At 31.8% G+C, this 19,195-nt stretch overlaps 10 protein-coding genes and 3 pseudogenes across 13 annotated transcripts, besides 2 other annotated features; 9 read left to right on the plus strand and 4 right to left on the minus strand.

Annotated features, from left to right (window-relative positions):
- The first annotated feature begins 376 nt into the window (after nucleotides 1-376).
- Nucleotides 377-5,941: a mobile genetic element.
- On the plus strand, nucleotides 680-1,254 carry TVAGG3_0401840 (annotated as a pseudogene). The gene has a single exon. A coding segment is annotated over exon 1 (575 nt).
- On the minus strand, nucleotides 1,700-2,188 carry TVAGG3_0401850 (uncharacterized protein; the record flags this gene model as incomplete). Its single annotated transcript, XM_051232780.1, has 1 exon — nucleotides 1,700-2,188. One exon carries the CDS (start codon nucleotides 2,186-2,188, stop codon nucleotides 1,700-1,702), a length of 489 nt encoding a protein of 162 aa, XP_051102510.1.
- Nucleotides 2,213-2,452, minus strand: TVAGG3_0401860 (uncharacterized protein; the record flags this gene model as incomplete). Its single annotated transcript, XM_051232781.1, has 1 exon — nucleotides 2,213-2,452. One exon carries the CDS (start codon nucleotides 2,450-2,452, stop codon nucleotides 2,213-2,215), a length of 240 nt encoding a protein of 79 aa, XP_051102511.1.
- On the plus strand, nucleotides 2,498-2,932 carry TVAGG3_0401870 (uncharacterized protein; the record flags this gene model as incomplete). Its single annotated transcript, XM_051232782.1, has 1 exon — nucleotides 2,498-2,932. One exon carries the CDS (start codon nucleotides 2,498-2,500, stop codon nucleotides 2,930-2,932), a length of 435 nt encoding a protein of 144 aa, XP_051102512.1.
- Nucleotides 4,604-5,035, plus strand: TVAGG3_0401880 (annotated as a pseudogene). The gene has a single exon. A coding segment is annotated over exon 1 (432 nt).
- On the plus strand, nucleotides 5,085-5,321 carry TVAGG3_0401890 (uncharacterized protein; the record flags this gene model as incomplete). Its single annotated transcript, XM_051232783.1, has 1 exon — nucleotides 5,085-5,321. One exon carries the CDS (start codon nucleotides 5,085-5,087, stop codon nucleotides 5,319-5,321), a length of 237 nt encoding a protein of 78 aa, XP_051102513.1.
- Nucleotides 5,942-6,672: 731 nt separating the features above from the next.
- Nucleotides 6,673-19,195: part of a mobile genetic element that runs on past the window's edge.
- TVAGG3_0401910 (uncharacterized protein) lies at nucleotides 6,941-7,916 on the plus strand (the record flags this gene model as incomplete). Its single annotated transcript, XM_051232784.1, has 1 exon — nucleotides 6,941-7,916. A coding segment is annotated over one exon (976 nt), but the record flags the coding sequence as incomplete, so codon positions are not given.
- Nucleotides 8,788-9,360, plus strand: TVAGG3_0401920 (DNA/RNA polymerase superfamily; the record flags this gene model as incomplete). The annotated part of the gene is made up of 1 exon (XM_051232785.1): nucleotides 8,788-9,360. One exon carries the CDS (start codon nucleotides 8,788-8,790, stop codon nucleotides 9,358-9,360), a length of 573 nt encoding a protein of 190 aa, XP_051102515.1.
- On the plus strand, nucleotides 12,073-12,369 carry TVAGG3_0401930 (uncharacterized protein; the record flags this gene model as incomplete). The annotated part of the gene is made up of 1 exon (XM_051232786.1): nucleotides 12,073-12,369. The coding sequence occupies one exon, from the start codon at nucleotides 12,073-12,075 to the stop codon at nucleotides 12,367-12,369; it is 297 nt and encodes a 98-aa protein (XP_051102516.1).
- On the plus strand, nucleotides 12,628-13,695 carry TVAGG3_0401940 (Prim-pol domain family; the record flags this gene model as incomplete). The annotated part of the gene is made up of 1 exon (XM_051232787.1): nucleotides 12,628-13,695. A coding segment is annotated over one exon (1,068 nt), but the record flags the coding sequence as incomplete, so codon positions are not given.
- On the plus strand, nucleotides 13,783-14,940 carry TVAGG3_0401950 (uncharacterized protein; the record flags this gene model as incomplete). Its single annotated transcript, XM_051232788.1, has 1 exon — nucleotides 13,783-14,940. One exon carries the CDS (start codon nucleotides 13,783-13,785, stop codon nucleotides 14,938-14,940), a length of 1,158 nt encoding a protein of 385 aa, XP_051102518.1.
- Nucleotides 15,703-16,400, minus strand: TVAGG3_0401960 (annotated as a pseudogene). Its single transcript has one exon. A coding segment is annotated over exon 1 (698 nt).
- TVAGG3_0401970 (uncharacterized protein) lies at nucleotides 18,306-18,671 on the minus strand (the record flags this gene model as incomplete). The annotated part of the gene is made up of 1 exon (XM_051232789.1): nucleotides 18,306-18,671. A coding segment is annotated over one exon (366 nt), but the record flags the coding sequence as incomplete, so codon positions are not given.

Consider the following 19,195-nt stretch of genomic DNA (forward strand, 5'->3'; position numbering starts at 1 on the left):
ACTTTAGACGTTTTACATAACCATCCCATGCTTTTACTTTACATCCGATAAAAGTGGTTTGGAAAGTGTCATGAGATGGTTAGAGGACATACATGACTATGAGTTTAGATACGATAAGATAGAATATGGAGAGGTCCTATAAACGGGAAAAAGTGTCATAACAAAGAAATTTTACTAGTAAGTAAATGTGGTTTGAAATAGGACTACTTGTTTTAGGTTTTTTCCATTGTGTCATTTACTTATTTTTGACGTGGCAGAAAGATATAGAGAATATGAAGATGAACCAATGCTGCAAATGTTCAGTATATGTACTCGTAAGAGATATTTTTATCTAATATTAAATGGACGCACAGAACTTAGCGAATGCACAGCAACCTTAGAATAAGAGATGAAGTAAGAAGTTGTTTGAGTTAAGGTTAAAGTATAAGAAAGAAGGAAATCCTTTGCAAGAAAATATAAAGCTCATTCTGAACAGTATTTATGGCAAAACTATTCTATCTCCTATTGAGTTAAAAATAACCATAGTAGATGACAAAGATGCTATAAGATATGCCATCAGAACTACAACCATATAGTGAAGTTCGAAGGTTTGGATGGTTCAGATAAAACTATTTTCAAGCTAACGAAAAGCATTTGCAGACACTTTAACTTCTGTCCACTTGGTGTTAACATTCTGTCTATGTCGAAGAGAATAATGTGTGAAGTATTCTGTACTGTGAGGACTTAGGAATGGACATCTTTTATAGCGATACGGACAGTATGCATCTCTACAATGAAGATATCCCACTGTTAGCTGAAGAGTTTGAGAAACGTTATGGAAGAGTTCTCATTGGTAAAAACCTTGGTCAATTTCATAGCGACTTTGCAGAAATCACAAAAGATAAACAAAGTTTAGCATACAAGTCAATATTTTGTGGAAAGAAGACTTACATAGACTTACTCACGAATGATTTAAATGAAGTTGCATTTCACTGCAGAATGAAAGGCGTGAAGCAAGATGTTATTGCTTTAACCGCTAATGAAATGTTTCCTGACTCTGTTCAGTGTTTCTATGATGAAGATAAAGGTTTAATGGTTCCGCAAGGAACATAATGACAAAGACTCTGAGTTCAGTTTAATGAAACTTTCAAAGCACTTTATGACGGTCAAAGAGATTGGATTTGACTTTGTAAGTCATGTCAACCTTGCTTTGAAGAGAAGTTTAACTTCTCAATAACGACTAAAACAAACTTTATTCGTAAGTTGAAGTTCTGAGGTCATTTATTTTTGTCAGCAATGAGGTCATTCGTGATAAAAATAAGCCGCTAGCGGCAAGGGCGAAGCCATGTGGTCATTTACAATACTGCGATGGTAGAGTTTAAGAGTTGTGCTTCAATGTAGAGACAGTCCTTATGGTCTGGAGGTAAGAACACTGGGCAGTTATGGTCATGAGTGGAGAACATGTCTATCCAAAACTCACGATTGAAGCCAGTTAATTTATAGTATTTAGGGTTAGGAAGTGGTGAAGTTCTTGTATGACCAATGAACTCATTTTCAACTCCCTTACTTAAGTTTGAATATAATAAGCTTGCTTCTATCCCAAATGCAGGTGTTACAATCTTTGAAAATTCATTTTTCCTCGAAGCATTGCATCATAATTGAAAACATTCTTGAAATCATCACTTGGTTCAGAGATTTGAAATCTTATACGTAATGGATTTTATTTCTCTTTAGCGACTTCATTGAATGGTGAGAATACAACAAACTGACAGTCATGTGTTCCATCTTCATTTTCATTAAATTCATAATGAAAGTCTATAAGTTGTGGCTGACTACCTTCTTCTTTCAGTTGTGCAAGAAACTCACGTAAAGGCTGTAAAGTTTGTACTTCAATGTTAAACTTTTTCTCGAACATTTCATTAAATGAAATCATACATTGTTGCAATGTTGTATCGTCTTTAAAGTATTTGTATATGTGAATGTTTTGGGCGCTTAAAGACTGTTCGTCATTTTCTATCTCGACTTGAAGTATAAAGTCAACCTTTCTGAAAGCACGTGTTATATACATATTTGATATGCCAATGTACTTCTCTTCATTTATGTTCACAATCCAGTCTGTTGGAAACTTAAACGTTACTCTGTTCCCCTTTATTTTGACGTCAGGGTTTTCACTACTGAACGCAACAGATAAAGGTATTTGTCTATACATTTAATTCGGATAAAAATAAACCATTTACTCTTTCTTTGCTTCAGCTTCTTCTCTAGCTTTCTTCGCCAGCAAACGTGGGTTCTTTTGTCTTCCAGCAGCTAATGCAGCAAGTTGTTTTTCACTAAGTTTTCTCTTTGGTCTCTCTGGCTTTTGTTCTTGTTTTTGTTCCTTCAGTTCGGATAAAATTTGCTCACGAATTTCTTTCTTCAATGCTTCAACATCTATGACCCCTTGGGTCTTGTCCGTAGGGCTTGTCTGAGTCATTTGACTGCAGATAAAAAACAAAATTAAAACTTTAACCGATGTAAAATGAGCTTGTCAAAATCAGAGCGAGAGTCTATTATATTAAATGACGCAAGAGGAATACAACATCCTTTCTATTACGTAAGTCAGAGTAAAGATGGTAAAATATACGTAAGAAAAAGAAAGGTTCCATTAGCGAATGCCGAAAGCTACAACATTAAGGTGTATGGCAAGGGTGAAGTCCACGAAGCCCATATAAAACCTTCTATTCAAACTGAAAAGTCAATAGAACAAGAAGAAAAGAAGCCAGATGTACTTTCAATAACGAACCAAGAGCTTATTGCAAAGTTCGTGAATTTCATTGAAAAGCAAACCGAGTCAAAGAACCCTGACCCACCAGTGAAAGAAGTTGAGACAAAAGAGAATGTACAGTTCATTGAAAATGTCAAGAAACAACTTCCACCACGAATGCCAAGAAGAAGAGTGAGAATAATGAAGTAAAGAGATATTTTTATCCGAAGTAAATACATGCAGAACGAACAGCTAAACGAATTTACTCCAGCAGAGCATATTCATCAGATTCGCTCATATTTCGATATCATAGACAATGCAGTTCAAATTGGTGACACTAATAGAAAATATTCTGACGCAAAGATTCCATCACAACCTGGAACTGCTAAAGATAACACATGGGTAACATTCAATCTCTCACCTCCTGGTGAAAATATGTTGGACCTTTACAATACATTCATTCCGTATAAAATGGAAGGTCAATTTATTGCAGATAAAGAAATTGGTTCAGGTTCCAATAAAACAAACCCACCAGGATTTTGGATTGGTTTCGATGACGCTTTCTATGCAATTGCTGGATATCAAATCCTTGCAAATGGTCGTATCGTATATTCTCAGACAACGCAAGAGAAGAAGCATATATAACTTCAAAACTCACAAACTACAAACGAACAAATAAAGAAAGTAGATGTTTTCTCAAAGACTCGACATGAAGATGTATGGAGTCATTCGGGAACATGCAGAACAGGACAAATTGTTAGTGGTCCAATTACAGCAGGAAAATCATTTGATTTTTAAGCTTCGTTTAAGAATTCCTGTTAGAAGATTCCTTCCATTAGAAGCTATTCGATTATTCCAGCTTTTGCAGGAAACATTCAGCTTAAAGTAAAGTTCAGTAGCGACGCCTTACAATGCACATCTATATCTGTAAATGATATCATTGCTTTCAATCCAACTCTTAAAGTTGCATTTGCTTCAGATTCAATCCACCGACAAATAAATTTGTTCCATGAATGAACCATTCACTATGATAACGAAGTCAGTAGAAGCTAGTGGAACAGTTACTATTACAACTGTAACCCAGCAACTATTTCGAACAAAGATGGATTTTAATGAATGTTTCATTCATCCAAAATCATTCTCTTTAGACCCTAACATTTATACAGAACTTGTAGAACATTATACAAACGAGGCTTTATGTTTTCCTGTTAAAGTTATGGATTGGATTCCTATGGACGGTTCATTCTCAAAGAATACAGATAGTTCAAGTGCAACATTTACAGCAGCTTATACGCCTATTAATGTTAAAAGTATTTGGGCACTATTTAGAAAGAAAGACAACTATTATGTTAATTTTGAGAACCCTAAGTTTAAATATCTTCAGCTTTCCATGGGAGCTTATGGAAATATGCCTGCAGAACCTGAAAAATCATATGGACCTGTATTTTATGAAATGGTTGCGAACGCCTGCAATACAAACAATGATATGATAGGATTTAATGAAGATGTTATGAGGTCATTGGTGGATGATGGTAGTGTGGAACATAAAATGGGATAGCTATGACAACACACATTTCTTATGTGGTTTTCCAACAGAAGTGGACTTTTGCTTCCAGCAAGGTCAAACATCTACTGCTCCAATAACATACAAATTGTCTGTTAAAGGACCTATTGAACTAGCAACTGAAATGTACCAAAGCCACTTATTGGATTTATGAGGGATTGTTGCTTTGCCATTCAGGTGCGTGCTAATGGAATCCCAATAATAAGATTAGATGACTATAACTTAGCTACGGACGACAGTGAGGAATAAAGGATGAACGTTTATTTTAAAGCTTATAAATGAGTTCTTCATCAAGCTCTCGTGAACCTTCACCATCTATGAAACAAACTTTACCAACGATTATGGAGCACCTATTGAATATTTCTTACGAGCTGCACAATGGCAAAGAGCAGTCTCACCAAGGTTAGGTGTTCCACCAGCTCCTGTCAAAAATAGCATTTGGTCAAGTCCTTATATAAGATATGGTCTCCCACTAGGTTTGCTAGCTACAGCAGGAGCAGTTATGATGTTGAAAAGAAATAAAGCAAATGTTGTAAATAATACTGAAGTAGCTGAAGTTAAACAAACTCCAACACCTTCGCCAAAACCAACGTCAAAACCAACGCCTTCACAAGCAAAAACCTTCAATGACTCCTGAACCTATGGAAGTACAAACTCCTATTCAAAAGTCAACTCCTAAACCGACTCCAACATTTAAACCAGAACCTACTCCTCAAATAAATCGTAAAACTCCTGCGTTTCCTTACTGAAAAAAATAACGTTATTTTTATGTAATATTAAAATTTTTATTTGATTGAAATGACGACTAAAGTCACTGAAGCAATGAAACAAAAGTTTTTGGTAGAATACATTAAATCAGGAACTATTCCAGAAGGTTTTTACATTCATACTATGAAGGATGGTAGAGTTCAGTTTAGAAAGATAAAGCAACTATTAGATAAAGAAGGAATTTTGAGAAAGATTAAACTTCATGAGGACAACATTGCTGAACTTAAGAAGAAGTTAGAAGAGTTGGAGAAAGGAAGAGAGTTATAAAGCAATGAATTCAACAGGGTGAAAACCGGGTGAAAAAAGAGGTGAGATTTCACCACTTCACCTAAATTTATTTTTGTGCTATGTTTTCATACGTGTGAGGGTGGTGATATCATTTATTTTTAAGTTTATTTTTAAGTTTATTTTTTATTTTATTTTATATAAATGACGAAAACTATTGAGATAAAAACTACAACGGTCATGAGTTCAAGAATTTGTTCTTCGTTCCTCGTGAAAATACATTCTATCAGATACGAGGGAGAAAGGGTAAAGTTAGTTTGAGCGTTTACGAAACAAACATAATGGGAGATATATAAAAGCAATAGATACAAACGGTAAGCGTGTTTCATTAGCTTTGTCAAAACTTACATACATTTTTTTTGACAGTGATTTTGACTCTGACGATTGGAGTGACAGCAGCGATACTGAAGAATATGAACTATTGTGTGAAGCACAGCAATGGGAAGCGCTTCAATACTTTTGTAAATGAGAACATTAGTGGGAACGTTAGTGAGAACGTTTATTTTTTCATTAGTGAAGTCGTTAGCGAAAATGTTAGTGAGGTGAAGTGGTTGGCGGCTTTGTAAATATTTAAGGTTAAGTTAGTGTTGTCGTTTGTGTTGGGTAAGGTGGAACGCAGTGCCGCCGTACCCAAGATAGGTATACTAACTGCAATAGATTCATATGAAGGGTTTGACATTTCATCAGAAAGTGAGAGATTAGCGAGAATGTTAAATGTTAATATTGATTTCTATTATTGTGATCCTCAACCAGAAGACGTGGACATAAATAAGGTAGACTTTCCATTAGTGGAATCAATAATGATAGATCCAGAATTTGAAACAGTAAATATTTTATTAACACAGAGTCCATGTGGAAAACTTCACGCTGACAGAATAACAGACGTTGAAGCACTCACCGGCTATAGAGTTTGTCCATATTGTAAAGAAGAAGTTTATTCTATCCGTGATGATCCAGAAAGGAAAAACCAAAGAAGATTTTTAAAGCATTGTGAGAAATGTAAAGAAAATAATGGAAGATTAATTCAAGACGTTCAATTGCAAAAGACACAGCAACCATATGCACCACATATTACGAAACAGAAGATATATCAGTGGTTATTAGCTCATAATTTGCAGGAATATTATCAACCGACAAGATATTATATTACTTTTGACTTCGAAACATTAGAGACTAAAGAAGAATTACAACTTTCTGAGTGTGCAACTTTGAACGCTTACTTAAAACCATTCATGGTATCATCAACGGTTAAATTAAATGATAAAACATATACGAGGAATTTTTGCTTAACTTCGAGTGATTCTTTTATTTCTGATTGGATTGAGTTTTTATTTTCAACCTGTTCATTAGTTGCTAAATCAAATATTGAACAATATGAAGAATTAATGAAGTCGCAAACGGACTCTTTGAGTCCTGAAGGTCTTTCAGACCAAACGGCGGGGACTTTGTCTCATACATTAAATGAAAAACAGAAGGAAGCATTTAAAGAACTTCTAGATGAGGAATTCAATAAAGTGAATATCATAGGTTTTAATTCGGGAAAGTTTGATTTAAATTTAATTCTTCGTGATTTAAACACTGCAAAATGGAAAATAAAATCAATGCTGGGTTCATCTTCACAATTTAAGCAAATCATTGTAAAGAAAACAAACGTTCCATATGAATTGAGATTTATTGACATCAGAAATTATATAGCGGGTGGGACATTAGACCAATTCACTCAAGATTTCGGAAACAATAAATCACGTGTTAAATCCTTTTTCCCTTATCAATTCATCACATGGGAAATTACGAAGAAGAATTATATAAAGGGAACCATTCACTCAAGATTCATTTTATTCAGCATTAATCAAGAAACTATATCAGATAGTGATTATCAAATATATCTCAATGATGCTAAAAACTTTAAGAATAGATTAGAATATTTTATTCATTATTGCAATAAAGATGTTGAAATTATGATTGACCCAATTGATAAAATTATTGAAGAAACATTTGTTTATAAAATTGATATGCTTCATAATCTTTCTTTATCATCGAATGCTTCAATGATTCGTTACGCTTTAGCATATAAAGACTTTAATCCTAATGAAAAATATCCTGAGGAAGAGATAGAATCAAGTTTTGAATTAACGAAAAAGTATTGGAAATATAAAATTGAATCATATAAGAAACAAGATGAAAAAGCAGAAAGGGATACTAAAAATAATGTTTCAATGGATGATTTTCAATACTATCACGATTTAATCCTTTCATCTAAATGCAAAATGTGTGGTAAAGCGTTTACATATGCAAATAAACCAACATTGGATAGAATCGATAATGAAAAACCACATACCAAAGAAAATTGTCAGTTAATGTGTTGTTATTGCAATGTCGTAAAATCAAATAAAGATGAAGATGTTCAACGTTTAAGAATCAATTTAAGAAATTATGCATTAAAAAATAATTTACCAATGACTTTAGATTCAGTTGAAGCTTATCACATTCTCCGTAATGGAATTACTGGTGGTTTATCAAATGTTCAACATAGAGTAAATCTTAAAGGAATCACGCACATTAATAAACTTTCATATAATCCAGAAACTAAAACTGTATCAAATGAGGACACCACCAACATTATGACTCATTTCGTTGGTGTTGATTTTAATTCATTATATCCTTCATCATTTTCATCTAATCCTCATGATTTCATTCAATATACTGACCATAAAATGTATATGCCGGGAAGATTGAATGGTGTTATCATTTGTGATACAGCAACAAAGAAAGCAAAAGCATTGGGAATAATTAAGAAGAAAAATACTTTATTCGTGGCTGAAGTAAAGGGTCACATTGATGAAAAATACATTAATGATTACATAAACTTTTTACCGATAATAAGAAACTTAGATATTATCACAGATGAAAAAACAATTGGCAGTTTTATGTATAATTACATGAAATCAAACAATCTACCAGTTGACCAGAAACAGAGGAAATTAACTCAATTAGCATCAACACACAACCAATATCAACCATTTTCTTCTTATTATCTTTGGTATCTAATAGACAGATTTCATTTTATCATCGATGATATTCAATCAATTTTAACATTTACGAAAAACACTTGTTTTAATGAATTTGCGAACAAATTTATGAACGAAAGACAAAAGGCTGAATTAGAAGGAAATAAAGGAAAAAGTTTATTTTGCAAATTTCACTTAATGGATCATATGGTTACGATGCAATGAATACACAAAATTACGCAAAGACTAAAATAATGAATGCACAGAAGTCACGCGTTGCATGTATGTCAAATAAGTTTAAAAACATAAGAGAAATAGGTGAAGATACATATCAAGTGATGCTTAAAGATAGATTTTATAGATGTGATACATGTTTACAAGAGGCATTCTTCACTTTAGATAATGCTAAATACTGGTATTTGGTTTTCATTTATGATTTTATGTATAAATGCATGAATGTTAATCGTTTTCATTTCATTGAAGGTGATACTGATTCATCTTATTGGGCAATCGCTGGCGACCCAAATCTTCCTAACACTCAAGCATTTCAAGCAATTGTTACCGATAAACAATTTTATGATAAAAACATTTTCAAATTCGCACCATTTGATTTCTTCTGTTTTGATGAGAAATTTAAACCTAAATTAAAGAATAAAGCTGAAGAAAAAGCACATGAGAAGAAGTTATTGGGTTTAGCAATTGAGAAACAAGGTGATAACATGGTGGCGTTATGTCCTAAATGTTATACATCATTCAACGGTTCAATTGATGGGAGTGATTTTAAAAAGATTGCACAAAAAATGAAGGGTGTTAGTTTAAGACAAAATAAGCAATTAACACCTAAAAAATATTTGGATATAATAAATGATAAAGTGATATTTGATGGTCAAAATATTAATTTACAACTTAAAAATGGGTCAATGACTCGCTTAACAATCGGTAAGACTGCATTAACAGGAGCACACACTAAGGCTGTATGTTGTGAAAATGGATGTTGTATGCCATTTATTTAATACAATTTAAAATTTTATTTTTAATGAAATGCCACAGAAGAGACAAAAGGAACCAAATCGATTTATACCAAATGGTTTTAACTTTCAGATTCCAAATAATCAACCACAACGAATTTTTTAAATCCCATCACAGCATCAACAGCAACAACAACCGCCACCATTTGATACCGTTTTAGAAGAAGGAACCGTTAATGATGGTTTTGATACTATGATTCAAAGAGGTGGGCACCCTTAAACATTTATTTTATTTTTATATAAATGGATAACACAGATTTAAAAAATTTAATTGATGATTTAGTACTTAATCAAAATTTTCTTAGTTATTATGAATTAAAATCATATCTCCAAAAATATAATAATAATATAACGGGTGATGATATGGAATATTATTATCCATATTATAAAAATGAAATTTTGAAATATCATAATAAAATAATTTCTGAAATTAAAGACAAAATTAAAAATAATGAATATACAAAGGGAAAAACTAAATCACAACTTAAACAGTTGAAAGATTTCAAAAATAAAGTATTAACAGAAGAAGATATTGATGAATTATATAATTTATATAATCCTGAGCCACAAAAACCAAAGCCGAGGTCTAAAGTAGCAAATGTTCAACAGCTAAAGGAACAAAACGCCCAGGTTCTTCAGACCATAAATGAAGCACAAGCTTTAATTTATGATTCATTAGAAAACCATATTCAGCCCGACTTTTAAATGAAGATCAACTTTTGGAATTCATCCTTCAACATAAACTCGAAGCGGGAAAGTATATCAAACCTTTATATACAGCATATTTAAAACAAATGAATAGAATACATCCAGAATTAATGAAGGGGGGAATGAATTCCAAAACTTCATCATCCAAAATCAAAGCAGATAAAATTAAACCACTTGCAACACCAAAACCTCCAACGACAGTACCGCCTCCTCCTTCAGTTAATCCTTCATCATTCACTTTATTATATCCATTTCAAACATTAAAGAAACAAAACGATTTTAAAAAGGATTTCAAGATATTAAATAAACCAATTGACCCGAAAATTCAACCGTTAAAGGAAAAATTTAGTCGCCCTTCATTTGCACCATATCCATATTCATACGAAATCGATCATTTAGAATATTCAAAAGGAAACGTTACTTATTTATTTGCCATTAACATTAACACTAGATATTTATATTGCATTCCAGTGAAAGGGAAAACAGAACAGGAAACAAGAAGAGCTATTCAATACTTACTAGATCATGAAAGAGTAGATAATATCAGGGGTGATGGTGATAAAGGATTTCAGGCAACTATGACTCATTATTTCCCACAAATTAATTTTTTCTTTTCATCCTCTCCATATACGTTTCATAATAAAATAGTTGATGCGGTAATGAGAACTCTTAGAGATGCGTTAGGGGTTAACGGTCAGATATACTGGGATGAGAAATCATGACTCCATCATACAACAGTTAGTATATTATTATAATAATACATGGCATAGAACTATAAACATGAAACCAGTGGAAATGAAAATGATATTTCAAAAGAATGGGAATATATTAGAAAGCAAATGGAAAGGTTGAATGATGTTAAACGTGAACAAATTAATTCGGGGCTCATGAATTTTAAACAAGGGATAAAGTTTTGATTCATCTCGATTATGGAAAAACTAATAAATCAATGACAAAAAGAAGACGAAGATTTGACACAATAGCTGAATTTGTTAGATATATTAACGGCAATGCATTAGTTGAAGTTGACAATAAATTAATAGAAATTCCGATTTATTTTATTACTCATTATTTTAAATAATATTTAATTTTTTTATTTCGTAAGAATGAGTGACAACAAAGCAGCCAAGAGTCCTGATTTAATTAGATTCAGAGTCAGACGATGAATATAAAAAGAAACTAAACAGAATTAAATCAAAAATATGCTATTACAAAAAGAAGTCGCAATGCGGTGGGTTGATGCCGATAAAACTAAAGTAATTGAAAACGATAAAGAGAAGAAGGAAATAATCGAAAAATTAGAAACTTACCGTTCAATCCTTAAACTGAGTGAAGCAAAAATAAAAGAATTTAATAGAATAAATAAATTGATTGGAAGAGATGAATTTAATAAAGATGAATTTTTAAACTCAATCCAAATTTAATTTTTATTCCTCTTCGACAACGTCTCGAATAACTGAAGGTGCTACCATGTTACCATGTGCTACCAGGTTAATGAACTTCTCTGAAAAAATGAGACAACATGACATTTTGACAACATTTACGAAAATTTGATGCAGTCCAAAAATAAAGTTAGTTTTAAAATTATTTTTATTTATTTTTTATCTTGTATGTAAGAACAGAAATGTCAGTCGAAGCAAAAACATTCACGAACAAATCTAATGGCGAAACATTCACAAAAGGCACTTATAATGGTATTGAAGTCTTACGTAGAGACAAGGATGGTTACATTAATGCAACAAAGATGGCAAGAGAAGCGGGAAGGTTAAACCATTTAAAAGATTTCTCATAGTACTAAAATGCAGGAAATTCTTGAGTTTTGGATGAACGAATACGGTGGAGCCAAAAGTGGCTCGACCTCAAAACAAGCATTTATGAGCTTACAAAGGGTGTTATAAATGAATTCAAAGGTATTTACATACATCCTGACCTCGTTCATTTTGTTGCTGAATGGTGCTCTGTAAAGTATGCATTTTATGTAAAGATATTATGGACTCCATAGACAAGAAAGTTCATGAGAAATTAGATGAAGAAGAACTTGAAGATACAGTAGAGAATGCTAAACCTTTGTTTGAAGAAGAAGTTAGAAAAATGTGCGAAAAACAATTAGAACATGAACGTGAGTTATGTTATGGTTATAGAGATTCTCCATTCGAACTAGACCAATGGGAACAAGAAAATTTAAAGAGAGAATTTAGAGAATATGAACTCGCTAAGATAGCATTAGAAGCTGCAGAAAAGAAGTTAAAAGCTTGGGGTCGTTTTGTAAAAAAATATTGTGAGTAAATGAACCATTTATTTTTGTCATAAACGACCAAAAATATATTTTATCGTTAATGTTTACGTTCATGTTTTTAGGTTATTCAATAATTAATTATTTTTGAAGAACTGAAGGTGCTACCATGTTACCATGTGCTACCAGGTTAATGAACTTCTCTGAAAAAATGAGACAACATGACATTTTGACAACAGTCCTGGAAATTTGATGCAGTCCAAAAATAAAGTTAGTTTTAAAATTATTTTTATTTTTTTATTCCTATATAAATGACAGCAACAAAAAACAACAGTAACTTTATCATTTCTGATGAACAAGTTATTGATTCATTAGCTGAGGAATTAGTTGTGGCAGAAACTAAAACCCTCAACGAAAGAATTGGTGAAAACAAGATTGATTTACATAACTACCTCAAACACGATGGAGGAAGAGGAAGGAAAACTGGTATGGCTTTATTAGTAAATAAAATTTCAAATTTAACGATTATAGATGTTGATATCAATAAATCATACAATGATGAACTTAAAGAAACAGTTAGAAAAGATATTTTATCAAAACTTTCGGATAAAGATGTTATCGTTAAAACCGCTTCAGGAGGTCTTCATATTTATTGCAACACTAATTTCTTCTATTCAGTTTCGAACAGAATGATTAAATGTTATTCCTGCAATGATTATGATATCGATATCATGACTTCTATGGATGATTCAAAGCGTTCTTTAGTGGTTATGGCTGATTCAAGAGTTTGCAAGAATGCAACAGAACCAATCAATACATACTCATTCATTCGCGGAAGTTATGACTCGACCATAACCAGAACAGTAAACGATATATTAAATGATTTGAATATTAAGGTAAGAGTTGAACAGAAGAACGAAGAAATAAAGACTATCATGAATGAAAACAAAGATGTAAACATTGACGATAAACTTGCCCAGAGCATAGTTGATGGCATCAGTGATTTTGAAGTACATAATGACGGTGGAAACATGAATTTAGAAAAAGAAGTTACATTATTCACACTGTTTCAAGCAATTAATTCGTTACCGGATCATTTAATTAATGAAGCATACGATAACGTTTATAACTTCTGCAGCTTAACTGAAAATGCAAAAAGTAATTTTGAAAAAGCACGTAGTAGATATGCACATTTAATGACTTCTCCATTTGTTTTAGTGAAGATTCTAAAACTTTATCAAAAGGAATATTATGATGAATATGTTTTACCTTTATTACGTAAGCCAAAAATAACATTTGATATCAAACTTGATGACTCGTTTTTGATAACAGATATTAGACGCAAGGCTGAAAATCATCAGTATAAAAACAGTTCTGAAGTAATTGAGGATTTATCACGTGTAATCCGTTTTGTAGATTGTGGAAACAAATATTTCATTCAAAAGGACTATAATATCCACGACAAAATGAATCAAATATCATTCGTTCTTCAATCAAACATGAAAGAGTCACTCAAAATGATTAAATTATTTAAAGAAGAAGGTAAAACAATAACAGCATGGGATGTACTACTAAATCAATTATCCTCATTAACCGTTAAGGGTGTTTGCTTTAAATCTGATTCTCCAGATGTTTTCTCAACGTTTCAAGGTTATAAATACAACGTTCTCGAAAAGCCTGATTACTCAAAAATTGAGATGTTTATGGATTTCATTAAAGAAGCCATTTGTGATAATAACGATGAAGTGTATAAATACCTACTCGGCTGGATTGCATCAATGATTCAACATCCTGGAATCAAGAATGAAACAGCAATTATTTTGAAAGGACTTCAGGGAACAGGTAAAAACAGATTTACAGACATTATTTCTGAACTCCTCGCTGGTTATTCATGTAAAAACATTACTGAAATAGGTGAGCTAACGGGTAATTTCAATTCAGTTGTTGAAAATAAAATGTTTCTTGTACTTAATGAACTCAAGAATGTAGGTGAAGATAGACTCGCAAACTTCAACGCTTTGAAATCAATTATAACGGATAATGAGATTAGAATTAATGAAAAGAATCAACCCAGAAGAACAGCACAGAACGTTGCAAACTTCATTTTCGTAACTAACAACGTCTACCCTGTCAAAATTAAAGTTGGAGACAGAAGATACGTAGTTTTAAGGGTTAATGGTAAATTCAAGGGTCAATTTGATTACTTCAAGAATTTGATGGATTCATGCACAAAGGAATTTTATGATAACCTTTTAACATATTTTATCAATTACGACCTTTCATCATTTAATGTACGAATCATACCGATGACTGAAGCCAAACAAGATTTAATTGAATTATCAACAAATCCTTTAGATGTATGGATAAATACACATTATGATGAATTGTGTGCGGGTATGACGTGTAAAAATGCTCTATTCTGCAAACCATCAGACATGAAAGACAAAAAATTTCAAATGAGCATTAAGGATAAATGTGATAGGAAACATAGAAGAATAGACGATAAACAAACATGGTGTTATGTTTTGAAAGAAGAAATGAAAGGATTATATAAACAGGTTGAACCAAACGATAATGAGGATTCATTTACTGACGATGAAATACCTGTAAATGATGCTTTATAAAGTATGATTGGAATTTATTTTTGCATTAATCCTGCTGTGTTGTCAAAATGTCATGTTGTCTCATTTTTTCAGAGAAGTTCATTAACCTGGTAGCACATGGTAACATGGTAGCACCTTCAGTTCTTCAAAAATAATTCATAAATGCCTTCCTCCTGCTGTGTTGTCAAAATGTCATGTTGTCTCATTTTTTCAGAGAAGTTCATTAACCTGGTAGCACATGGTAACATGGTAGCACCTTCAGTTCTTCAAAAATAATTCATAAATGCCTTCCTCCTGCTGTGTTGTCAAATGTCATGTTGTCTCATTTTTTCAGAGAAGTTCATTAACCTGGTAGCACATGGTAACATGGTAGCACCTTCAGTTCTTCAAAAATAATTCATAAATGCCTTCCTCCTGCTGTGTTGTCAAAATGTCATGTTGTCTCATTTTTTCAGAGAAGTTCATTAACCTGGTAGCACATGGTAACATGGTAGCACCTTCAGTTCTTCAAAAATAATTCATAAATGCCTTCCTCCTGCTGTGTTGTCAAAATGTCATGTTGTCTCATTTTTTCAGAGAAGTTCATTAACCTGGTAGCACATGGTAACATGGTAGCACCTTCAGTTCTTCAAAAATAATTAATTATTGAATAACCTGAAACCATTAACGTAAACATTTATTTCTGCAGTTCATCCATTACTTCATTACCTAATTAATTACAGACATAAAATATATTTAGTTCATTCGGTAAGCCTTGACCCAAAGGTCTGGGCTCAAGCACATTCAATGAACGCGGTACCATGCGAATACAGTCACAAATGGTGGCATATAATCTTTACCCAAGCCTGTTGGATTTGTTGTGAAAGTGTGTGAATGATTTCCTGCGGTTCCACAGAAAATACCTGTGCTTGAATCTACTGGGTCAGTTGTGATATCATATCTATTCATTCCCCATCTATCCGAACCCGCTGCAAGATTTATATAACCTCTTTTTGTTATTGAATGTGAATGATTACCTGTTGTGTTTGTCGTTCCTGTATGAGTGTGCGGTGGAAGGTTTGCTTCTTTAATTTTCTTCGAACCTCCTGTTTGCTTTGAATATCTAGCACAGTATAAGAATTTATCTACAATCTGCTTCCACGTACCAAAACCTAAAACACTTGCTGGATTTGTTGAGTTCATTGACGTATAAATAGAACCAACAGGATATAATGTTTGAAGTATTTCATTTTTCATGCTTGTAATCACATCATTTACTTCCGACTTCTTTGCATAATTTTCATCAACATATGTTTTATCTGCTTTAAGGTCTAAACATCCTGAAACCCATTCTGTATCGGCTTTAACTTTAAAAGTCTCAAATGTCCATTCATGATACCATTCAACCTTTTCTTTAATTTCATTATCTTTTTCATCAACATAAACCAAATTTGCCTTCTTATTTAACTCACTATCCACATATTCCTTATCCACCTCTTCATTATGTCATTTAGGAAACCTTCTATGAATTCCTCATTTAAATTAAATCTTCCAATCTTCAAAACTTTAGGAAATGCATTTAATGCGTAATATCTCTGTTCTTCTGGTGGAATTGATGTTATATCATCCGTTATTCCTTTAATTTTTGAATTCATAAATAAAATTTCTTTTATATTTGATATCACTGCACCACCTTTGCAAACGAATTCGAAATGGTCATTTTTCAATACTATCTCCAAATCTCCATATTTCAACCTTTGCGTTTGTTCTGCCGTCTTTGAATTATATGCATATATGGCGTATGTAATGGTCTGAAGGACCTGGGTGTTTTGTGCCTTAAGTTGTTGTGGTTGCTGTTGTTTAATCATTTATTATGATTTAAAAATAAATATTTAATCCGTTATCTCATCAGCTATTTTCTCTATTTGAAATTGCCATAATATTTCATTCATAAATTCTAAATCACAATCAAATAGGTCAGTTATTCTAAATTTAATATTTGATAAATCTTTTGAATGAAGAATAAATGAATTCCCGGATAATTGAAACGGATATGATAAAGAAAATGTGTTTAAGTTGATGGATAAAATGTTTTGTATTGATGGGTAAGAGTTAGGGTCTAATGTTTGATGTGAAAATCTCATTGGGGTATTAACTTTATCACATTTGATTAAAATGAAATTGGAACCAGTGTCAGAATACAAAACATCCCCAACATCTTTTTCAAAATTTAATATCCCCAACAATGAACGAAGATGAGGAGTACAAAATTTAATTTTCAGCGGGAATTTAATAAGGTTATTTATTTCATCAAGTTCAAAAAGTTTATCGGGTTTTGATTTAAAATTTTCTTCATACCATACATACGATAAATGATTCATTTAAATAACTTAAAATCATGTTAATATCCCATTTCGCTATCACATTATTTATATACATATCATACGTTTTTTCATGGTCATCTTTAATAAATGATATATAATCTGAAGTGTCTAAAAGAATGGGATTAAATTTACCACTCACAGAAACGAGAGTAACATTATAAATTCCGCTAACTGTTAAATTTAATTCACAGCTATTATTCGAAATAATATTGATAATTGACATTTTTATTACGATTAAAAATATGGTAAAGCGTTATTTTCCAGTGATAAATAAAACTAGAATAAGATTACCGCAAGAATTCATAAATTCAACGAATAAGAAATTCATTCATGTTATAAATTTTAGTGTTTTCAGAAAATATGAGTCAATGTCATATTCATCAACAGGTTATATTTCACTTCATTCAAATTTAGTTCAATCAAACCCATATAATGACCATTTCATAAGATTTTCAGATGGTATTAAAAATGTAATTGATAGATTAAAATATGAACAGATTGACAATATCGAATTTTTGGAATTTTGGTTTAAATATCCCGATGGAAAAAAGATTGAAGTTAAAGATAAAGCTGATACTATAACAAAAACAATTACAATGACCGATCCGATAGTGGGGAACAAAAAGAAATAAAACAAACGATAGAAACTGGTGAAAGGTCAATTATTATTGATTATGATTCAAAGGATTATTATTCGATAATGTTAATGCTTGAATATTAAATAGCCTTAACAAAGAATTTTTCAAGTGATATTTTATATTCATCAACTATTTTATTATAAATATCATTATATGTTAAATGAAGTTCAGTTGTTGTTCCGTTCTTTGATATCTTAATTGTGCTAATATCCTTTATAGGATTTATTTTTGCAACTGTTCCACAGCATGAAACCTCATCATCTATGAAAAATTGAATCTTAACGTCTGAATCTTGAACATCACAAAGAATGGCGATAATGTGAATTAATGATTCATAAGGTAAAATAATTAAACCGGATTGGTCAATTAAATTTATTATTGAATCATAATTATTAATTATTATATCACGGTAAATTTTCATTAATTCTGAATTAATGTCTATTTTATATGGGTTCTCGATGTTTGATGAAAGAGGTGGGGGGTATGTTGGATAAGTGGGAATTTCAACGGGTTCTTTACCGGGTTCAGATAAAATGATTGGGTCTCCATTCTCATGGTTTTCTTCATTCTCCTCATTCTTCGGTAAGTCACGAGTTAATAAATTTGGTTGAGTTGCTGACCTTGTTAATTCGGGGCTAACATTAACTTTAACATTTTGAATAATTCGTGATTTATCATCATTTACGTTATAACCAACCGTAATCTCTGCTTTTGCGTTAGTGTTCTTTTGACTAGTGAAACGTCTTCTCATTTATAATCGAATAAAAAAAATATATTTAAACTTTTATTTTGCTGGAACTTTTGAATCTATTATTCCCTGTATTTGTTCATGAAGTTGATTTTTAGCTGTTTCATCGTAATTAATAGACCTAATATATTCATTAATTGCATTCTTATAATCATCTGATTTCTCAAATTTTCTTTTATCTGATTCCTTAACTAAATCATAAGTTAAACCACGTTGCTGATATAATGGTTTCTTAATTAAATCTTTGAATGCTTGAGATAAAGCACCTGATGCAATTCTTGCTACTATAATTGGTTGGAATTGCTGTTTAAGTTCATCTTTAACATTTGCGAAAACTGGATCGAATAAAGCAACTTTAAAGAATTTCTTAGCTGAAATTTCAGGTCTAATATTTGCATATTGACCATCAAACTGGTTAGAATATCGTGGTAATCCATCCGGTCCCTCTTCAACAGCATTTAATTCTTCATTGAAATAAGAATATGGATTAACGGTATGAATTAATTGGACCATTTTCACCTTCTCAA

The sequence above is a fragment of the Trichomonas vaginalis genome, chromosome V (assembly GCF_026262505.1).
Source record: "Trichomonas vaginalis G3 chromosome V, whole genome shotgun sequence".
Classification (NCBI taxonomy): Eukaryota; Parabasalia; order Trichomonadida; family Trichomonadidae; genus Trichomonas; species Trichomonas vaginalis.